The following is a 20,233-nucleotide window of genomic DNA, read 5'->3' on the forward strand; positions in this document are numbered from 1 at the left end:
AATGAATTGCATCCGCCTACCAATTGTAAGCAGGATGGTAATTCAGATAATTTAATTCATCCCATTTATGAAGTGTGATGAAACCGAGTGAATACGCTTACGGAGGTGTACGGTATGTAGCATTCTTTACCTTTATTATCATTGGTTCATTCTGTAATAAGTGTATTAGTAAAGGGTACATTATCATTTTGTGCAGCTCAGGTCACCGTATATGTGTCAGTATGATTGTATACCCTACTGTACTTGAAAAAAGCACCTAGGTGTACTTTGGACATTTTCAAGTTTTAAATTCACCCTCCTCTTTTACTAGATATGCTCGATGTACTTGGTGGGGAGGAGGGGCTTACAAATTACAACGCACATTAACCACAACTCATTGTGATTTCCATATGAATTCCATATCATGGATTCATACAGACACTCCACTACATCTCATGACTATGTGACTGTATCAAAGAATTCATGATTTACCCACTCACTATTGGGTAATCAATAAAAGGATGGTAGCTCATTCACCCGGTCAACACTTACCCCTCCTCTTGACTCACCGCCTTACCGGCATGACAAATCCGGTCTGCGTCAGAATTGAGGAATGGATTGCTATTAATAGTATAAACTCAGCGATCTACTCTAAGACCTCTAGTCCTCCATCAGCAAGTTCACCCCAACTCCATCGCTGCTATCTGTAAAGATCATGTGTGAAACTGACACATGAATAAGTGATTCGCAAAGTCGAAATGTACTCAAGAGGACCCTAAAATCTTTTCATAAGCATCCTCTACCTCCCCAGCCAATTCTAATAACGCTACAATCACTATTTGATGTGTGAGATTTGGAAGTCGATCTCGATGTAACCCAAAGAATTCCAAAGGTGGTGTTGCTTCACCCAGACTTTGAAGAAGAGGAGTCTCGATGACAGGGGGCTCAAGGGCTGTATATTCATATTTCGATAGAGGAACGTTGACCTCGGCCGTAATCTTTTGTTGCTCACCCTCTTTACTTTGTGGATCTTCTGCGTTTGGTACACCCGTGATTTTCAAGGCCGAGGGTGGTAGAGGCTTTCCTAGTCTTTGTGCTAATACTTTTGTGTGTGTACCGTACATGCTACGAATGTAGCTGACACGGGAATAATTCCATCCAACCTCAACCTTCCCCTCAAAAGAGCTTTTGAATATGTAATCGATGTGGTTGGAACCAGGAATCTGCCAGGTTTGCATCGTGGCCTCGACCTGGGGGACTTTCAATATGGTACCACCACGAGATCCCGTGACACTATTGACCACATCTTCCACAGAAAGGTCGCTAACGGACTTTGGCGCCTCATCTTGCTTCACTCCAGCAAGTCCAATGCGAAGTTGACCGAGGGTGAGACCTAAAATACTATGAATCTTTCCCCGATCCATGGTTACGGCAAAACGTGCCTGTGCATTGAGTGCCTCGATTTTGAAGACTTGGTGGTCGGAGAATGTGCTTGGAAACGCCCCTATATTCAATGCTTTCAGTGTGACGATCACATCAGTGTGCAGTGATACAGGTGATTTCGACTTTTCTGGTTTCGGCTCCGTAACAGGTGTCTTGGGATTGGGTGACATTGTCTGAGAGATCGATTTACGTTTAATGTATTTTTCAATTTCCGAAAGGGACGTTTCATAATTACTCTTCTTCTCTTGAGCGAGACGCAAGAATGCTTGGTATAAAGCGAGTGCTTGCGAGGCGGTCGTTGCCGTACAAAAAATTTGTACTGCTTCCCCGTCTAAAATGGCAACGAGTCGATCTCCCTTCGCCTGCGTCCCATTACGAACATTATACATAAGGAATTCGAAAGATGTGATATCCGCGACTAAGAAGGCTTGATAATCAAATGCAGCCTTGACTCTTAATTGGCTGAAACCCAAAGAGCCTTGAACTAATGGCGTTTGATTCAATGCCTTCTCGCGTGCTGGCCATTGGATGGAGGTGCGTATTTTGAAATCCTGAAGCGCCACGAATCCACTCATTCTGCCTGAACTATCAACACCAACTTTGTCAAAGCCGAGACACAGATTTTGCTCCCAGTCCGAATTCTTTTTGGATGAGATCCAGAAATTTGATATAATGAAAGCGGATTTGCCGATAGCTTGGCCGAGATCCAATTGAACGTCCAGCTCAGCAATAGAGACTGTAGCATTCCAAGGGAAAGCACCAGTTGCTGCAACTTGCTGGTATCTCTGCACGAGAAAGGTTGATGATTGTATATTATCAGTTGACGATACGGGAGCTGTAGAGCCTTCACGCAACTCTTGTGGAACCCAAATCTCCCTAAAGAGCAGGAAATCTTGTAATTGCTTGGCATTGATTAAGACTTTCATAGGACTAATTTTTAATATTGCAGACATTCCGCTGGTGCCACTCACATGCTTACTATTCATGAGAGATAGGAAAATTGATTCAACATCAAAGCTTCCCGTAGATTCCCTGGAGTAAACATGTTGTACTGAAGCTTGTAGCCTTGAGAAAGCAACGGATGCAGCAAAGAAATGCCCATGCTCGGTCGATCGGACCGTGTTGATAGTCAAATAGATTTCGTCAAATCGCGCGCTAGCAGCAACACGAGCTATAGGTTGACAGCTAAGAGTGAACTCTTGCTTACAAATTCTAAGCCCTAGATTGAGGCGAGTGCGGCCAAGGACAGTACTGGGATCGGCTGCCAAAATGTTATCGTCATCGGAGCCCATGAATTTTTGTGGCGATGTTTTGGGCACCGACTTTTTATCCTTGCCATCCTCGCTTACAATGTCTTTGACTGAGGAAGATATCTCTAAAATGAGAGGCACAACTGATGGATAGAGTATGTTTGTCGAAGCGTCCACTTTCACCTCAGCATTCAGAGACGGGTCATCAAGACCATTATCTGTATACTCTATTTTCCAAGCCAGGCCAGGCGCGCGTAAGACCGTGCTACTACCGGCGTCTTTATGCGTAAATTGCCCATATCTTCCAGCATGAGGCACGCGACTCGTTATGCCTGCTTGATTTGTCTGCGTAGTCTCTGCCAGTTTCCTTCCCGACAGATATACAACAGCTCCAGCAAAGTCCGCATCCACCAGTAAAGACTCCATACGTTTCTTCCCGAAGAAGGGCTGCCTTTTGTTGGAAGGCGTTGGTAGTATTAGTGTCGGTGGTGGGCTTGCACTCCATGTAGCCGAAGCTACCCGTACCATTTCGGTAGCAGATCCAATTGATCGTTGAAGCTCAGCGGCAGGTATGATGAATTGAGAAGTCAGTCGCAAATCAAGGGATTTTCCTGCCGCTTGAAATGCTAACCTACGGGTATTTTGACCAGAAATATATCCAACATTGAAGATAACTTCTGGCAATAAAGCCGAGTTAAGCGAACGTTGGATTTTGTCATGTGATGAGGGTACCATTTGCAGTTGTAAGTCTTCAATGGTAAGTCGAGCAGAATTCTCCTTCCTTGTAGACAAACCAATACGTTTCAATGATAAAACCAGATTTTCCTTCTCAGAATGCGAGATGCGATCGTTTTCTGTATTGCCAACCAGCCAACTAACTTGGATATTGAGCAATTCCAGAGTGTACATCGAAGCAAACATAATGGTAGACGTTGAGCCAGTAATGCTATCATGATCTTTGGGCTCATCGTTGACTGTAATCCTTGGTCTGGACTTACGAAGTTTCTTAAAATACTGTTTTTCTCTAGTGAAGTCGATGTCTTTGATTTTATTTTGCAAATGACCCATGACATCTACTACAGAAGATGCAGTTTCCGCGAAAAGGTTGATTTCAAGGCCATTGCTAGTGAGATTGAATGATCTAACATCGTCCCCTATTTCGTTCTTTTTGCTCGTGGCAGTCAAGAATGCAGCGAATGCAAGATTTCCGCAAGGTTCCATAGTCCCATTGTTGAGGCGAGACAATTCAAACATAATACGATGCAGACTTACATGAATCTCTGGAAATTCATATGTTGCCCCATGTGCCTCCAGCCTGTTTGCAACTAGAAGTTGCACGCATCCGACGTTAAACTCAAGTCTTGCCGTGGTTTTTCCCTCTCGCGACGGTTCCGCGTTTGCATAAACATCTAAACCTGCAAAGGTTAGGTGAGCATCGTATATAAGAGCAGGACCGGCTTTCGGTGGTGAATCCGGTACTGGACTGCTGCTAGAACCGAATATTTCTTCAATATGTGCTTGTATTGCTTTGATATCGTCACGGATATCGGAAACGACACTAGATATTTCTGGTCGATTGAGTGCAGTCAAGAGACTATGGAGAGCAGCTGCATCAAGCTCTATGGGTTCCACAGAAGCAAAGACTGAAATCTTATTCTCTTCCACGGACATACTGCTAACAATACGACCGTTTGTTGGTGGCATTTGCAACAACGAAATACTTTGCTTTTTATCATTTTGGGCTGTTTGCACATCGTGTGAGTGTTCTTTAATGTCAAAATCAAAGACAATTTCGGACCCAAATTGAGCTGCCAAGGAAGCCCTAGCAACAACACCTGAAATGGTATATGTCAACGATTGTATGAGAGGTATGCTGATTTGATACATATTTAGGAACAGTGCCAAATTAATCTTGTTGATGGGCATTGATTCTTGAACACTTGATTGCAAGACATTCGGCGGCGATGCAGGTCGTTTGGCTGTAGGAAGCTTCGGTATCAAACGGTTCAGCTGCGCGACTTCATCCCCAATCACTAAGTCCAAGACTTCAATGAGTGCGACAATATCTTGCTGGACTATGAATGACAACTCTTGAGAATTTGCTGCAACTTTGAAAACGTTAAGAGAAGTTTCGTCGAGCATTGAGCTTTCGAATGACACATAGACACTTGGATTCCGCAGCTGGTACAGACTTAAAGGTTGCGAATGACTCTGAATTTTCGAGGTGGCAGCTTCTGCAGCGAGCATGATGTTTATCATAGTCGTGTTAGCAATGTCTTCTGTTGAAACAACAGATACTTTCAAGCCGTTACTAATGGAAACAGCTCTGAGATTTATTGTGTCAAGCGTGATAGAACCTTTGTCAGTTGCAATCACGACCTGAAGATTTTGTTTAGCTTTTACTTTTGGGCGAGCTAGCGTGATTGGTGAAGGCCTTTCTGGTACTTTTGCGTTCGATTCGCTTTGTTGATATAATTTTAAGATATCTTGCACAAGCTCACATAGTTCCCAATTTAAATTAATCGAAATTTTCTCGCAAAACACATGCACGATAGTGTTCTGAATTGTGTCTGTATCCGAGCCATGCTGCGATATAGATATTGGAGACGTGATGGAAGAACGCGTAGTTGTCACCGAAACACTGGCCGACAAAGAAGATAGTGCAACCTCGTTTTGCTTCGGACCTGGATCTATCACTAGCCTTACAAGTTCTGTTCGAAATGTTATGCTCAAGTTTGGTGCTTCTGCTACCGTTACCGTGGCATCATCGTTGGCAAAGCCGAAAACATTACTCATCAAGACACAAGTGCCAAGATTGTTGAGATCCCAGCTCCTCCATTGAGAAAAGCTAGCGAGGACTCGCTGAGCAGCGTCTTCGGGAACGCTTTCTGCATTATTTGCGCACCGGCTAACGATATCGTGTTGCGAAGATGTGCCAAGTATTGAATACATGTGTCGAAGTCGAGCAATTACTTTCCACGAATCATGGGTTCTCAAATGCCTCTGTGTGCTTCGAAGGACGTAAGCCGGTCTTGTCAAAAATAAAGGATCTGTAGCATGCTCCCCTGCAGTCGCGACGAGATATGTGAATAGCTGGAGACGATTTCGTTGTTGGCTTAATCTAGACGCAAATGTCTCACTTACTCGATCAGCGAGAACATTGGTACGATGTACCAACGACGCCAGATATTCAATCTTACTGCTAGCCGTGTTGACTTCTATAGTTTTGAAAATTATGTTTGCCGCCGTGTTATGTCCAGAAGAAATCCAGAACACAACATCCTCAAGAATCGCGTTCACAGCTGCCTGAGGATCATTTAGATCACCGAATCGTTCCTTCGCAGCCATGATAGCAGAACCGAGGTATAAATGGATTGCAGAGGACTGCCGACCAGCTTGGGCGGCGATGAAGTCCGAAGTTCCAGTTGTCTCACTTCTTGAGGTAATGGCAAGCTTTGCGATAGAGAGATCGTACTGATCATGCGTTTCATCTTTATCACTGTTCAAGTCATGTGCATCGGGCGAATTTAAGAATCGAAGACATATGCCTGGAGTCCGTATAGCTATATCAAGAACCTCGCCGTGTATCTTGTCTTTTTTGTCCATGCCAAATATCTCTCCCATGGAGCTAATCTGAAGATCATCTATCATATCCACAGGATCTACAGGTTGTATTGCAGTGAGTAAATCCGCAACAGCTCGCACTGCTTTCGGGCTAAACACTGCCTTGATACCCCCGGGCATTTCTATGATAAAGCTGACATGGGTGGCGTTCTCGCCCACTCGATCTGGCTGAATGTCTTCTAAATTCATGCGAGGTGATTGCATGGTGTTTTCGGTCTGAGCTTCTGGATCTAGGACTGGAAGATCCTTGATATCAGGTTCGACAGCCTCAAGTGGAAAATATGGCGCTATGTAAGAGCTTGAGAAGGTAACATTAGATGGAGGTATGCCTTTAGGCTCGCCAACAGCACTATAGAATGAAGATTGACGACCGGTCGAAACTGAAAGGTCTCTGAGATGCGATTGACCAGCCTGTATACTTCGAGAACGTGAAGCAGAAATGGATGTTCCCTCACGATTGAACGAGTGAGGCCGAATGATACTCTGATTGCTTCTGAAGCTTGAACTAGAAGCGGTCAAGAATGAGCTTTGGCGCCCAGTCTGAGGTCGATTCCTGCGAACCGACGATACATTGGAGGACATCTTGTAAGTAGATGGCCTATCTTGAATAAGGCCATCACTGTAAGAGAGTGGAAGGGGCATTGGCGGAACACACATTGCAGGCGGTTCAACATTCTCTTGATCTACGTCTGTCATAACATAATCATGTAAGAGGAAATCGGTCCGGTGCGTTCTTCGGTCATGAAGTCTCAGGTGTGCTTGCTGCAGGCGGCGATCCTCTACAAATGCAAGCTTCTTCAGGATCATCCCAAATGAAATCGTTGTTTGAATAAGGCCATGCGTCTCCACGGGATGTTGTGCTCTTGATCTGTGCCTTGAAGCTGATTCCGCATCAACACAGCCAAATTTCAGATTTGGTATTTGAAGATCTAGTTTCTTGGAGTAATGGGATCCAGCCCAATCATCGAAATTCAATATAATTTTAGAAGTGGAAAATAGAAAGGCTGCTTCTTCGACATGTATCCAAATGCGTATGGAATTAACCGAGGCACGGAGAAAAGTGACATCGTGCAATATTAATTCAGCAGTTGGCGGCAGAGCATTTTCATCGTCATCGAAGGAAAATGCAACTGCCTTGACACTTCCAAGCAATCGCACAAAGAATTCCGTTGTACACTCGCCAGTAATTGCGCCCACACTAAAGTCCCAATTACAGACGTAAGTTGGTTCAATAGGAGGCAGACCAAAAAGGCGGTTGCCCGATATATTAAGACCGTCGATAAAAAGCTGAGTACCAGACGTTGCGCTAGCAAAAGACATTCTACTATCACTTTCGGTACCCAAAGAGAAAGCTAGTGTGCCAAGCTCTACATCCAAGTCCATGTAATAGTTGGTGAAGCGAAGATCAGCAGCCAGTGTCGCAATCTCGATTCGAACATGGTCCTTTGCTGAATACAAATTTGCGGGTAAAATTACACTGGATTCGTCAGCAGATATGCTCAGGATCACATCGAGATCATTGCTCTTCTTGTGAGGTTGAACGTTCGCGTCCTCTTGGCTGTTGGCGGTTTTGACACGGATGGCTTCTTGGTGTTCCTCCAAGGTCCTGAAATGAATATCATCGCCAAAGTAATTGTCTTTCACCTTGAGGTAATATCGAATGACGAATCCATAGAATTGCGCTGTAGCCCCATTGCCATGTACATCAAGTATTAGTGTATCGGTATTACTGGAAGAAGTAGTTGCGCAATATTGATATTTTCCTCCAAGTTTTAAAGTATCGAGTTCAGCAATTTCTGTAGATTTCAGAAAGGTGGCCTGCGTATTCCACGGAGGCACATGCAGATTCAAACCACCGTGCTTAGCGGAAACATCAAACGATATATCGTTTCGGTGAGGCCGAAATGTATCGATGGGAATGCAAATGTCTGCAATCAGCGACTCTCCAAAAATGATGATGAAGGTATTATCGTCAAAATCGGCAGGATTGTTGATTATGTTGGAGTCATTGACGTTGAGGTAGAGTTTGAATGCCTGAAGGTTGAGGTTCACCAAATACCGAAACGGCGTAAATGTGAGATATTCTGGCGGCGGGCCACTGGCCCAGTCCCCAACAAGATCTGTGAGGAGGAAGATGTGTTCCCTCAGAATAAAAAGTTCTAGTCCGCGACTGCCAATATCGAAATTCCATGTTCGGAAACCGTTCCATTGTAAGGGATTTGATAGATCACAACTAATCACATTTCCGGTAGATCTCCAAAGTAGCCCGTGGTTAACGCTTGTAGTTATCTCGGTGTTGGGCAAATCCAATTGAAGCTTGTTTGAAAATCCAGATTCTCCTGCCACCATATCCATCAGGTATCGAATCGTTGCATTCGCCCCAACCTTAATATCAAGCCAACCAAAGGGTCTAACCTCGGGCCCAGGGGTCCCCTTGTCATCTTTTCTCCTGCGACCTCTGTTATTAGTTCTTTTTCGCTCGCTCGGCCGGGCACCAGCTGTTTCTGCTTGCTTTGTCCACTTCCAATTCTTCGATTCCTCTCTAATGGGCACTCGAAGTGTCGTCTCGTGGTCAAGTTCAATGTAAAGTTTGAATTGTGTTGGCACTCTATATTGACCAGGTCTAATCATTTTGGCAGGAGAGGCGTCTTTACACAGACCTGGAAAGAAGACTCGCTGGATCTCGGCCCGCTGCCTATCTGCCCAAGGACCGTAATTGATAACAGCACCTTCCAGAAGAAGATCGATCCCCCATTCGGGAGGAACATCACCATTGATGTTATTGCATGCTGATTTTGACACTTCACGTCGCCATGGAACCTTGGCCGGGACATCCCAGTAGAATCTCATAGTAGCGCTGGGGCTATCAACAATAGTAGTAACTGTTGCATATTCGTTAGAAGACCACCGCGCCTTGTCATCCTGCTCGCTTTCATCCAGATACCTCGAAAGACCTTGCCAGCTACTAGGGTTGGGGTCTCCTGGAATGGGTGAGTTGGAGCGGCTATCATGGCTGGATGAGAAAGACTCTACAGAGCTTCGAAAATAAGGTACAAGGTCTTGAATAGTATGCCATACTCTCTTGCGCTGTCGATGGAAAAAGCTGTGGGAGTGAACGCGGCTTGCAATAGCGTTCGACTGCTCAGGAACCCCGCGTTTGATTTTACAGGCTGCTGTAGTTTGATCTTCTTTGTAATCATCATTCGGTTGCATTTGTATAACGGGATGTTCGAAACGAAAATTTATTAGCTGTTTATACTGATCCAATTTAGTCGCTGCTGAGGCGTCCAGATCTCCCTCTGCTTTGTCCATTTTGACAATGAGCACGCTCTTGGTATTTTCATTCCCTAGTACCACTGCAGCTTTGGAACATTCAATATGAACGGGAAGAAACCTAAGTAAGAAAGTTGATTCCACTGTTGCATGCGACTCATCATTTTCCATATCGGCTGTCTGAGAATTCGCGGAAGATCTATCAGATTTATCCTCTACGCGAGGTGCTCCAGGCTTAGCTTGTTCTTCGATATGTGAGGGCGAAGTTTGAGAATCGGCAGTAGATTCCTTAAACAAGTCTTGCACATTCCCACGACCATTTACAACACCTTTCTTTCTTAATCTCACGTGCTGATGGGAATCATCTCCATGGCTCTGCGCAACATGATCTGTATCCTCACCATCTCCAGCAATTCCCGATATAATAGCATCGTATGCCGCACTTCGGTTGTAAACAAACCATTCCACCCCGTTCAAAACGATAGCGAATCGACACGGTAGTTTCTTCTTTTCTTTCGGCCCCGCTTCCTGATCAAGTCTCGCATCAACAGTCGGCTCCTGCTCCTTCTGCTTTTTTGTAGACTCGTGGGTTTCTAAGTCCAATTCTCTCACATTGCGGAGCCAATATTTCCATGTGATGTATCCATTTTGTATCAATATAGTTTCATTGTCGCCGTGGTATCTAACACCTTTGAAAAACACGCGCCCTCCTAAGAGAGATATTTGTAAAGCTTGGATGTCGACATACACTTGATATTGATGCCATGTCCATTTCCGAAGACCAAATGATACGATGGCAGCAAAAACACGGTTGAAATAGAAAAGGAAGAATAGTGTGCTATACGGGGGGTTAGCTATGTGAAAGCAACCACAGTATAAAGACTCACACAATCCCGCAGACAATCAACTCAATAAGGAAAATCCTAATCTATTAGTTAGCCTGCTTTTGCGCCGGGAATGCAGAAAGCTACCAATTGAAGCCCAGATCCGCTCGCAGAGGGGATGCTGTCAAGCCACTACTGCTCGCCATCTTTTAACGTCCTTGTTTGAAGTGTGTATGATGTAAAGTTCTACGTGATTCCGACTGAAATGCTCATGATCGCAAAGACTCCGGCCTCCATGCTACATATTGCATTGTCTCTTCAATATCGTCAATCTTTCGTTCTTCGTCTTCAAAAAAATCGAAATTACCGAGAGATATCAAGTGAAGTGGTCAGAGTAGCATCAATCCTTTTTGGTTGGATAGGTAAAATAGAAAAGATTAAACGTGTGGTAGATCGCGAAGTGGAATTGTAATGCTTCATAGGGGCCACTCGGCCGCATTAGCCCGCTTTGAAAGCTGGAAGCCACCGCCTTGGCAGAATTACGCACGCTTTCGCCTCTATGCTCTGCGACAAAACATGGCATAGCTTGGTATCAAGACCACTACAACTGCCCGCCTATCTCGCTGTGTGAACATTTTCCAGAGACTATAACATTCACTAGACTTTATCATTCATTTTTAACAGTATGAAGGAGAGTTTCGCAGATCATGTTAGTCGCACAATTTGAGACTTCTAAGCTCCAATCTACTCCTATAGCTTATCGTGACCAGGAGAGCGCGCCAACTTCATTGATTCTTCACGCCTTCCAAGATGATGGCAGGAAGTAGTGACCTATCCGGTGGTACTGGTGAGAAGTTGACAAATGCAACAATAGTGGTAGCTGGTTCTGCTGCATTGCTTGCCTCTTTACTATCAATCGTGTATGTTTGAGAGCGACTTCGTTCATTCACTTTAGAAGCTAACATCTTGTTCGACAGGTCGGTTTGGTTGCAAACGTATGTTATAAAGGCTACATGATACAACATTGGATCATTTTCCTAAACTTATTTTAGGAAAAACTATCGAAAACCTCTTTTACAACGCTATGTCATTCGAATCCTACTTATGTACGTGGATGAAGTCTTCAACAATATTTACAGTTCCTATATTGACCAATACGCTTAGGGTACCGATATACTCAATCTCGTCATGGACTAGTCTAGTTTCTAGAGAGGCAGCGATGTTTATCGATCCTATTCGTGATGTGTATGAGGTAGGTTGAACATCTTTGAATAACATGGCTCGAAACTGATTATTGGCAGGCTTTCACAATTTACACTTTCTTTCAACTCCTTATCAACTTCCTCGGGGGTGAACGAGCATTGATTATTATGATGCATGGACGAGAACCGGTTCATCACCTTTGGCCACTGAACCATGTCTTCCCCAAGGTCGATATATCCGACCCTCATACATTCTTGGCCATTAAGCGCGGGATTCTACAGTATGCTTGGCTGAAGCCTCTTCTTGGACTTTCAGCTATAATCATGAAAGCTACTGGTGTATATTCTGAGGGTACCATTTCTTTAACCTCCGGTTATATGTGGAGTGGTATTATCTACAACATTAGTGTGACATTGAGTCTATATTCACTCGGAATGTTTTGGGTTATCATGTCTAAAGATTTACAACCTTTTCGACCTGTACCGAAATTTTTGTGCATCAAGCTCATTATATTTGCTTCATACTGGCAAGGATTTCTTCTTTCGATTCTGGTCTTTCTCGGAGCAATTCCAGACAATGTGGAGGATTATACAGCCGATAGTCTTGCTGCGGCAATACAAGATGCCTTGATCTGTATCGAGATGCCTATTTTTGCCATTGGACATTGGTATGCCTTTTCATGGCACGACTATGCAGATGTCACTATATCTGCAGCTAGAATGCCGGTCCGCTACGCTATTCGGGATGCTTTTGGTATTCGTGATCTCATTGAGGATACGAAAGAGACATTCAGTGGGAAGAAATATGAGTATCGGTTATTTGATTCAGGGGATAACGTCTTGGCCCATGAAGGATCCTCGTCAAGAGTTGCTCGGATGATGGAAGGTATGCGATACGAGCGTGGTGGGAAAGGAAAGTATTGGATTCCCAAGCCAGGCGAAGCAACCGCCAGAACACCGTTGCTTGGAAACAATGCTGGATCTCCTGGAAGCCAATCTCCCGTACAACCTCGTGATGGCGATTCCGACTACATGGGGTGGGGAGACGGTGGGGTAGAACAGCAAGGTCTTGATCCTGAAGAAGAAGGTCTTTATGAGAGAGCTAGACAACTGGAATTCGGGGATTGGAATGTAAGTAAATTTGGCTTACTGCATGCTTAAAGCTAATCAATCATTTATAGTATCATGTGATTACTGCTCATGAACCGTCAAGGGAAAGATGGCTCACTGGGCAGCCTGATCTTCTGACAACCTCGGCAAATCGTCATCTCCTTCAACCTACTGATGACAACCGTATTCGAAGAGCCAGTAATATTAGAGAAACGGTCGAGGATGTCACTAAACGAACTAAGAGAAAGTCTTCAAGGAACAGTCGTAGCAGAGATTCCAAAGGCAAGAATAAAGAAAATTCGCCGCTGAGTGAAGAAGGAAGGGCTCCAATGCTCAAAGGCATGTTACGACAACATTCGTCTGCCTCCAGTTCAGCCAAATCCGACAGAAGTCAATTGGTTGATGTCATAGTCGAAGATACTGCGGCAGAAGAAACTGAAAGAGTTCGGGCTCGCAAAGAAGGAAGTTCGGGATGGAATGAAACTGAGCCCCGACGTTTTGTGTAAGTCCACCCTTTTATTGGACAAAACTCAAGGCTAATTCTTAAAGGCGAACATATGGAGACGGTACAGGTGAGGACATCCGGGAAGGATTCGAGCCCAATGATGATGCAGAGGCTGTGGATCCCAAGCCAGGTTTTGATGAAGAGTTCGCAGTTGATGGGTATAAGAATCATGGCAGTGTTCAGGAAAGCTCGGAGGAATCACACCATTGGAATGAAGCTCGACAAGAGAATGTGTTATTAAAGCCTAAATACGGAGTTGACGGAGAGGCGTTTGAGAATGTTTGGGGTAGTGGAAAACCATCGACTCCTCCACGGGAAAACCCCTGATGTATAATAAACACCCTTTGGTCTTTCGGGAGTGTTGCGGATATATGGTTGAGGCGTTTGTTCTAAGCATCATGTAAACATACACGGGTTTTCTTTTCTTCTTTCTTTTGTTTCCGCGGTTTTACCCATTCATACCGTAAATTAAACATAGGATTTTCTTCTCCAATTATCTGTGAAATTAAGGAATTTGATGTATCGCATTTGGGGTTCCAAGTACCAGGGCTGTGATATCTAGCTCTTTTCTATTTGCTGGTCCACGAATGCGACAAATCATATTTACATGGGACCAAGGAATATACCACGGGCATCTCAAATCTCAGGTAACACTTCCCATGCACAACATCCAAGCTCCATCGACCACTTGCTTATCTCAGTAGATGAACCATGTGTTGGCTTGGCTGGGGAATTACGGTTAACCCCGACTTGGTTTAAAGCTTGTGTAACACTAATCCGTTGACCCACTCTTCCCAAAAACACAAAGTCAGTCTACGGTGTAATGAGAACAGCTACTGGGCCCCTAATAAGGAATACTGTAGTAATGATAACAACTTTTGGTAAATTCGGTCACGATTGATTATTCAACACCCATCGAGACCACAAATTTTACGATGATGAGTGAGTTCCTTTAGGCTAAATAAAAGGGAAATTTCTAAAAGGCTATCTCGGATATTGTATATTAATGCTACACAGTATCACATTATGATACATACACCTAATTAGCGGGCCGAAAAGGTGTCTTTGTCTACTCGATATTCTATAGCCGTCGGCTTTACCTTCTCTGTGTAACTAACGGGCTGTGTTGTGTAACCACGGGACGGCAAAGGTTCTGAGGTTATTATGATATCTCTTATCCACACTTAGGAAGGAAGGGCCACTCAGAACTCAGAATACTTGGCTGGGCGATGACATCCGTGTCTATAAAAAGAAGGGGCCGAAATATTAAAGCGGGGATGACATCTCCCAGCTACATATGACCTAGTGTATGACCCAAAAGAAATCAGTAGTAGGGCTAAGCTTGCGAAAGAGCATCCTGTCATAGAACATACCCAGTACTTAGCACCTTTCAAAAATGGCATTGGATTTTCATATGTAGCTACTGGGATTCATGCGCTGTTTCCTGTCTCAAGAGGAATTTCACGTAGCATAGCATGCAATGTTCTCTTGCTTATAAGCTCTTACCCGGCTGCTCTGATGACCAAGGGTTCCATACTGCTTCCCGTTTGAAGAATCCCAACGTATCGGTAGCGAGTAAATCTTGGGAATGTATATATAAACCTCAAGACTCACAACTGATCTGAGAAAATCCCTTTCAAAAAAGCGGCTCTGCTATATCTATTTATGTTGCAGCGGTATCCCTTCGATTATTCTAGGCTATACACGCTTTGGGCTTTATCACCCTTTTGCGAACCGACCATTAGTCTAAAAGCACTTGCCATCTAGCGATCTCTAACACAATTTATCCAATCATGTTGAATATAAGGGTCGGGTGGACAAGGGACTACTTACGTTGAGCTTCTTGATCACATCTTCATTACATATATTCTATAATCTAGCCCAGGATGACTTTACATTAGATAAATTTTGAATTTCGTTATTGGAAACAGCTCATGAAAAAGATGGCCGACGAAAATGTACTAGGTAGCTGGAGGTAGTTAAACTGCTTACTTCTCAATGTGGAAAGAACAAGCAACTCGCGACACGATAAGGAAACACTAAAGCCTTTACAAAACCAAAGAACCTCACGTCACAAAAACCCATCAATTCTCTGTTCCTATTCACCATGAAGCCTGCCACTTGAGCGGGCGATGTATGTTCTCATTAGGTACGTCCAATCTTCATTGTGCTTAAATATACCATCTCTGAACATCATTGATTCCCTTTCAATCCAATTTTTGAGCGTCTTGGATGCAATCAAGTGTTCTTACTCTTCCCCTGCTAACATTCCAGTTCGGACTACCTAGTTCCTGGGCCTTTCAGACTATACGAGTGCTCCAATGTGCTTGTAAGTTACATATCAAACCCTGCGAACTATCGACGCGAGCGAGGTTTCCTTCCGATGCAAACATACAAAGGGAAGTACACCTGCGAACGGGAGATTAGCAACCTTCGTCTTTCAAATTATTTGGATGCAATAATCACCTTCAACAATGGGTCATCGGCCTCTACTCGAGCCTGCGCTACAAGAAGTTGAACATCTTGGATCGGCATCCTACCATTGATTAGATCTAATTCTGAGAGAGGAGCAGAGACAATCACTCTAGTCTTTCCGCGAATGGATAAATCGCAATGGATCCTAAGAATTGTTGTACGTTTTCTCTGTTGGAAGTACCAATATCATAGTCTCTGGAATCTATCGCACTTGCTATTAGTGTGCTTCTCTGCCCGCTCATTGCTTACTGACCGCTTGACCACTGTAAAGTTCTGAGGGTTAGCGTTTAGCCATTACCACGTATCGCCTTTAAAAGTTAATGAAATATTTGATTTCGAGTAGAAGATTAAGACCGTGTTACTTGGGAAAGTGTCCCATGGTTTTTGGTTATTCGAATGGATATGAAGTTGGAAACTTACACCACAAGTGTGAAGGGGAATCATTCTATGTTCAACATCGACAAATCCTGCAGCTCTCATCATTTCTGGAAGCCGGGGTGCCACGCGAAGATCTTTCAAGCCGTTCAAGCTCTCATTGTACCTAGTACTCCACTGTCTAAGAGCATGGGCTGTTGTTTTGTTCGATCAGATACAGTATCTTTACATAGTACCTGTCTGGAGAACTTACCCTCTGTTAGACTTCCATTGTCTGACTGAGCGTTATGATGCAGCTCCACCAACTGGCACCATCCTCCGGGTCGGAGTACACGAAGCATATCACGAAGGTATCCAGCCCATCTGTTCACATGTATAGCGCCCGACATCAATCGACTGTGGACAAGGTCGAAGTTGTGGGCCTGAAAAGTGAATCTATCAGATGTTATCAGACCTATTCCTTCTTTAGTCTTTTCTGTACAAACCGGTTGTTGAGATCGTCCACTTGCAAATACAAGTTTTCAGGTACGGTTTCTGGCTGGAAGGGATAAATATCAATCGCTATAACCTGCATGAACGTTAGCACTCGACCACACAGGCGGCTCCAATATTTCTGATGATGCTCAGCCATCTGCCCGGTACTGGCTGAGCTCTGCATTATATACACTCGAAGAATCATGCCGTTTTGTATTTCACTGAAAAGCAAGGGAAAGGAAGAGAACCTCGCATCCTGGGTTTTGTGTAGCAACGTCGATAGCCCAGCTGGCTGTTCCATAGCCACAATCCAGAATCCTTCTAGGTCTGTTCAGAGTCGGAAATAGAAGACGATTGTCGAAAACTCTGTTTAGGACTGCGTGCCAAACACGCAATCTTTCTAATTCGTCCTGCGCGGATGTTTTAGTTGAAGCTTTCTAGACTATTGTGTGTCTGCTGGTCGTATTACCTCATCGATAGGCTGGAAGTAAGATAAGTTCGCTATGGCATACTGCTGGAAGTGTCGATTGTGATATATGACAGTCTCGAAATAAGTGTTATCCACTTCGACTGTCTGAGATTCGGGATGGCTAGGTAGAAAGTTGTCATCTTAGCTAGTGATTCATTTTCTAGGGACCTTAATTGCAGAGCACAGAGAACCTACCTCGCCATGTTAGTTCTTCTCAATGTCTTTTAACCAAAATTCGTGCTACTGTTGCTTTCAAAAATCTAGTTTGAGGTAGCCGATGCGGGGCCAAAGACTGTATAACATGTATTGTCGAGGTTCGATTTTCAGTTTAGTTTTTCAAGCAAATTGGCGATCCATGCAATTCTCTTTCCGTCTACTAGATGTCACTGAATACCTCTATTGTACAAGCATCCATGTATTCTTATTTGCTATTCGTTGACCTTTTCAGAGCCTGTGTGGTGCGGGCATAAGCGGTTGCTTCCATGTCTGCACAGTCAATGTGGCATCTATCTGTTCCTTCACAAACGTGGTAAATCCGTGGTGTATGTCATATAAAAAGAGAGAAAACAGCAACTAGTTCAATAGGCAATAAGTATAGAAAGCTATTCCTGGCGCAAACCTTTATCAGAGTGATTAAAGAGCCAAATAGAAAAAGTCGCGAGCCACTCAAATTCTGTTGCTTGAATTAATGAGGCTTCAACAAGAAGGTCGTCAGTTGGTCTATTCACTCTCCAAGGTTCTTCTGCAAGGTCTGAGCACTAGTAAAGCCTTTTCTTTCCCACGTCAATAGGAATCAGAATATGAAAAGCTAGCGGGTGCTGTGCGGTACCTCCGAGTTCACTAATCGAATCGAAGCGGGGCAAAGAGTTCCTTAAATTTGCATCGACTAGCAGGTTATCTTTGCAGGCACCTCAGCATGCTTTAGGTTTCACTACTGGTTAATGGTCATGGTGTAAACTGACATTTGGCTATTGATACATGGTACTGAACAGTTCCACCACAACGAAAGAGGTAGCCATACTAGGATAGACCACAATCGGCGTTGCATGCCTCCTCTGGCATCCTTTCATCATGAGTGAAAGTTATGTTTCCATATAAAAGCCAAGGTCAAAAATCTCTTGAACAAGATGAGTGTTTATTGCGGCTTCTGTATTCGGACTATGTGAATACCTGGTGAGCGTATGACAAGAGACAAGGATGAGATATTGAGTGGCCACAGCCTGTAGCTGTTTGTTACCTGCACCAACGGGCCTTAGTTATTTTATCCAAGCTTATGACCTATAGTCAATCCAGTACATGTACGATGTGTTTTGCTGGATGCATGTCAAGCCCGTTATATGTGTTGATGGAAATTTTACCGGTAACACTAAGAAAGCAAAATCTGTACAGGCTCGGGCCGCCGATTCTTAAACAGCACAGATCTTCAGCTAATCATTCACCCTTGGTGGGCAGCCGACTTATTACACTTCATGTTAGGCATGCTCAGTGGAGCCAGACAATCGAACCGGGTCATTGGAACAAACCTTCTCAACGATAGCTACTAATGTTAAAATTGCAGTGCATAACAAAGGTGAGTAATTTGTATTCATGCTCTACGAACCTTATTTTGGAGAGATGATTTATAAGCTTGCTGAATTGTGGTAAATGGAAACAACACATTCTGTAACTTATGACCTGAAAAATTACCAGACTTGAGATTGTATGGACTATCAATGGCAAGAATTCTGCACTACCCGTGGAATATATTATATGGAATTCTTCAATCATCAAGACCCGACCCACTCGAACGTACAGATTACCTTCATATGCGTCACCCCCACCATAGCATACGACAACAATGCGTGCTCTGATGCCACTAAACGCTGGATCACACGACATTGTATATAGTGGCCGCATCAGCAAATATCCTTCAGCCAAAGATACCATGATGTACAGCTTGTTAATACCCAGTGGAGAAGCACAGCCTGTAGCAGCAAAAAAGCAAAAACACAATGGAGAGATTACCACAACTCGACTAGCCTTCCAATCTCTTAGACTTATTCAACGTTATTGTAGGGTTTTCTAGCCGGAGCGAAGTCGGACATGAGCCTAGGTATGTATGAAGTTTGATCCGATGGGGCCACTGTTACAGTTAAGCGTTTCCAATATGGAGAAACTTTAGAGCAAGAGGTTACATGCCGTAAGGATATCGGGATTTAATATCAAGTTCGACATCTGTGGCATCCCGAGTGTACTAAGCTGCCGTTCCTGGACAAAGTCTCCGAGACCCATTGCCTCGGAGATGTAGGGGGGTGTGGATTATGACTAATATTAATAATTTTGCTCAAGTAAACGGGTTATAGCAAGTTTTGGAAATTTTCTTCACCCAGAGATATAGTAGTATCATGAGGCCTATCGCAAAACCGTTGACAAACGTGTGGAAAGTGCCATGATTTATGTGAGTGCACGTGGAAAACCATTCTTCTGTGGAGATCATCACCTTTTATAGGCCGGCTACATTACATGATTAGCGATGAGGCATTAATGGAATTGAAGAATGGCCATTACTGAAAAAGTTTATAAGTTTCAGTTCGGAGAAAGAGTTTAGCTAGCACAGTCCGCTCCGTGTATTATCAAGCACGTCGGCCATTGGGCTATACTATCACCACAAATACTAGCAGACTCGGGAGATTAATCGTATGCATTACGTTGCGTAACATGTGCATCTTTATCCCCCAAGGATTGCAGCCTGACTCTCCCACTCAGTATCAAACCTTCGTCCGATATCAAATCTGGCTTCCTCGCTTTCCGCTCCAAGCAAGACAAGCAGCTTCAAAATATCATCAGAAGTAAGAAGCTAGAACGACTTGGCTTTCGTGTTCGGATGATTCGAGTTGGCCGCCTCTGTCTTAAACCTTAACTTTCTTCAATATCCATGACCACGTCTCATAAGCCTCACGCCAAAAAGCCATCCGAGATTTGAGTTCCCTCTACGTGTATCAGTGTCGAGCCCTGGCCGCGACAGAAAAGCCATGCAGATCGCCTATGTACGGATTAGATATGAGACTTACCGAGCTCCATAATGCTCCCTGCTAATATCTATACCACGCTTTTCAGTGAGCCATGATCGCCTTACACAGGTAGCATAATTGTTTATTTCTTGCATCCGATGACTTTATGCAAGATGCATAAGTTATACAAATGCATCTAGCACCCACCCTGTCCTAATATCATTCGTTACCACACGCCTG

At 43.9% G+C, this 20,233-nt stretch overlaps 3 protein-coding genes across 3 annotated transcripts; 1 reads left to right on the forward strand and 2 right to left on the reverse strand.

Annotated features, from left to right (window-relative positions):
* Positions 1-743: 743 nt before the first annotated feature.
* EAF02_003531 (uncharacterized protein) lies at positions 744-10,806 on the reverse strand (the record flags this gene model as incomplete). The annotated part of the gene is made up of 3 exons (XM_038899579.1): positions 10,541-10,806; positions 10,457-10,492; positions 744-10,407 (listed from the first exon to the last, which is right to left on the reverse strand). The coding sequence occupies exons 1-3, from the start codon at positions 10,597-10,599 to the stop codon at positions 744-746; spliced, it is 9,759 nt and encodes a 3,252-aa protein (XP_038760506.1). The 5' UTR covers positions 10,600-10,806.
* Positions 10,807-11,203: 397 nt separating this feature from the next.
* EAF02_003532 (uncharacterized protein) lies at positions 11,204-13,537 on the forward strand (the record flags this gene model as incomplete). The annotated part of the gene is made up of 7 exons (XM_038899580.1): positions 11,204-11,313; positions 11,371-11,388; positions 11,446-11,499; positions 11,558-11,645; positions 11,695-12,726; positions 12,777-13,207; positions 13,255-13,537. 7 exons carry the CDS (start codon positions 11,204-11,206, stop codon positions 13,535-13,537), a joined length of 2,016 nt encoding a protein of 671 aa, XP_038760507.1.
* A 2,028-nt stretch (positions 13,538-15,565) lies between these two features.
* EAF02_003533 (uncharacterized protein) lies at positions 15,566-17,206 on the reverse strand (the record flags this gene model as incomplete). Its single annotated transcript, XM_038899581.1, has 10 exons — positions 15,566-15,619; positions 15,677-15,746; positions 15,794-15,887; positions 15,939-15,948; positions 16,106-16,254; positions 16,314-16,495; positions 16,546-16,628; positions 16,783-16,944; positions 17,004-17,124; positions 17,199-17,206. The coding sequence occupies 10 exons, from the start codon at positions 17,204-17,206 to the stop codon at positions 15,566-15,568; spliced, it is 933 nt and encodes a 310-aa protein (XP_038760508.1).
* Between the last annotated feature and the right edge of the window lie 3,027 nt (positions 17,207-20,233).

Source organism: Botrytis sinoallii, assembly GCF_014898435.1.
Source record: "Botrytis sinoallii strain Bc 23 chromosome Unknown BSIN_005, whole genome shotgun sequence".
NCBI lineage: Eukaryota > Fungi > Ascomycota > Leotiomycetes > Helotiales > Sclerotiniaceae > Botrytis > Botrytis sinoallii.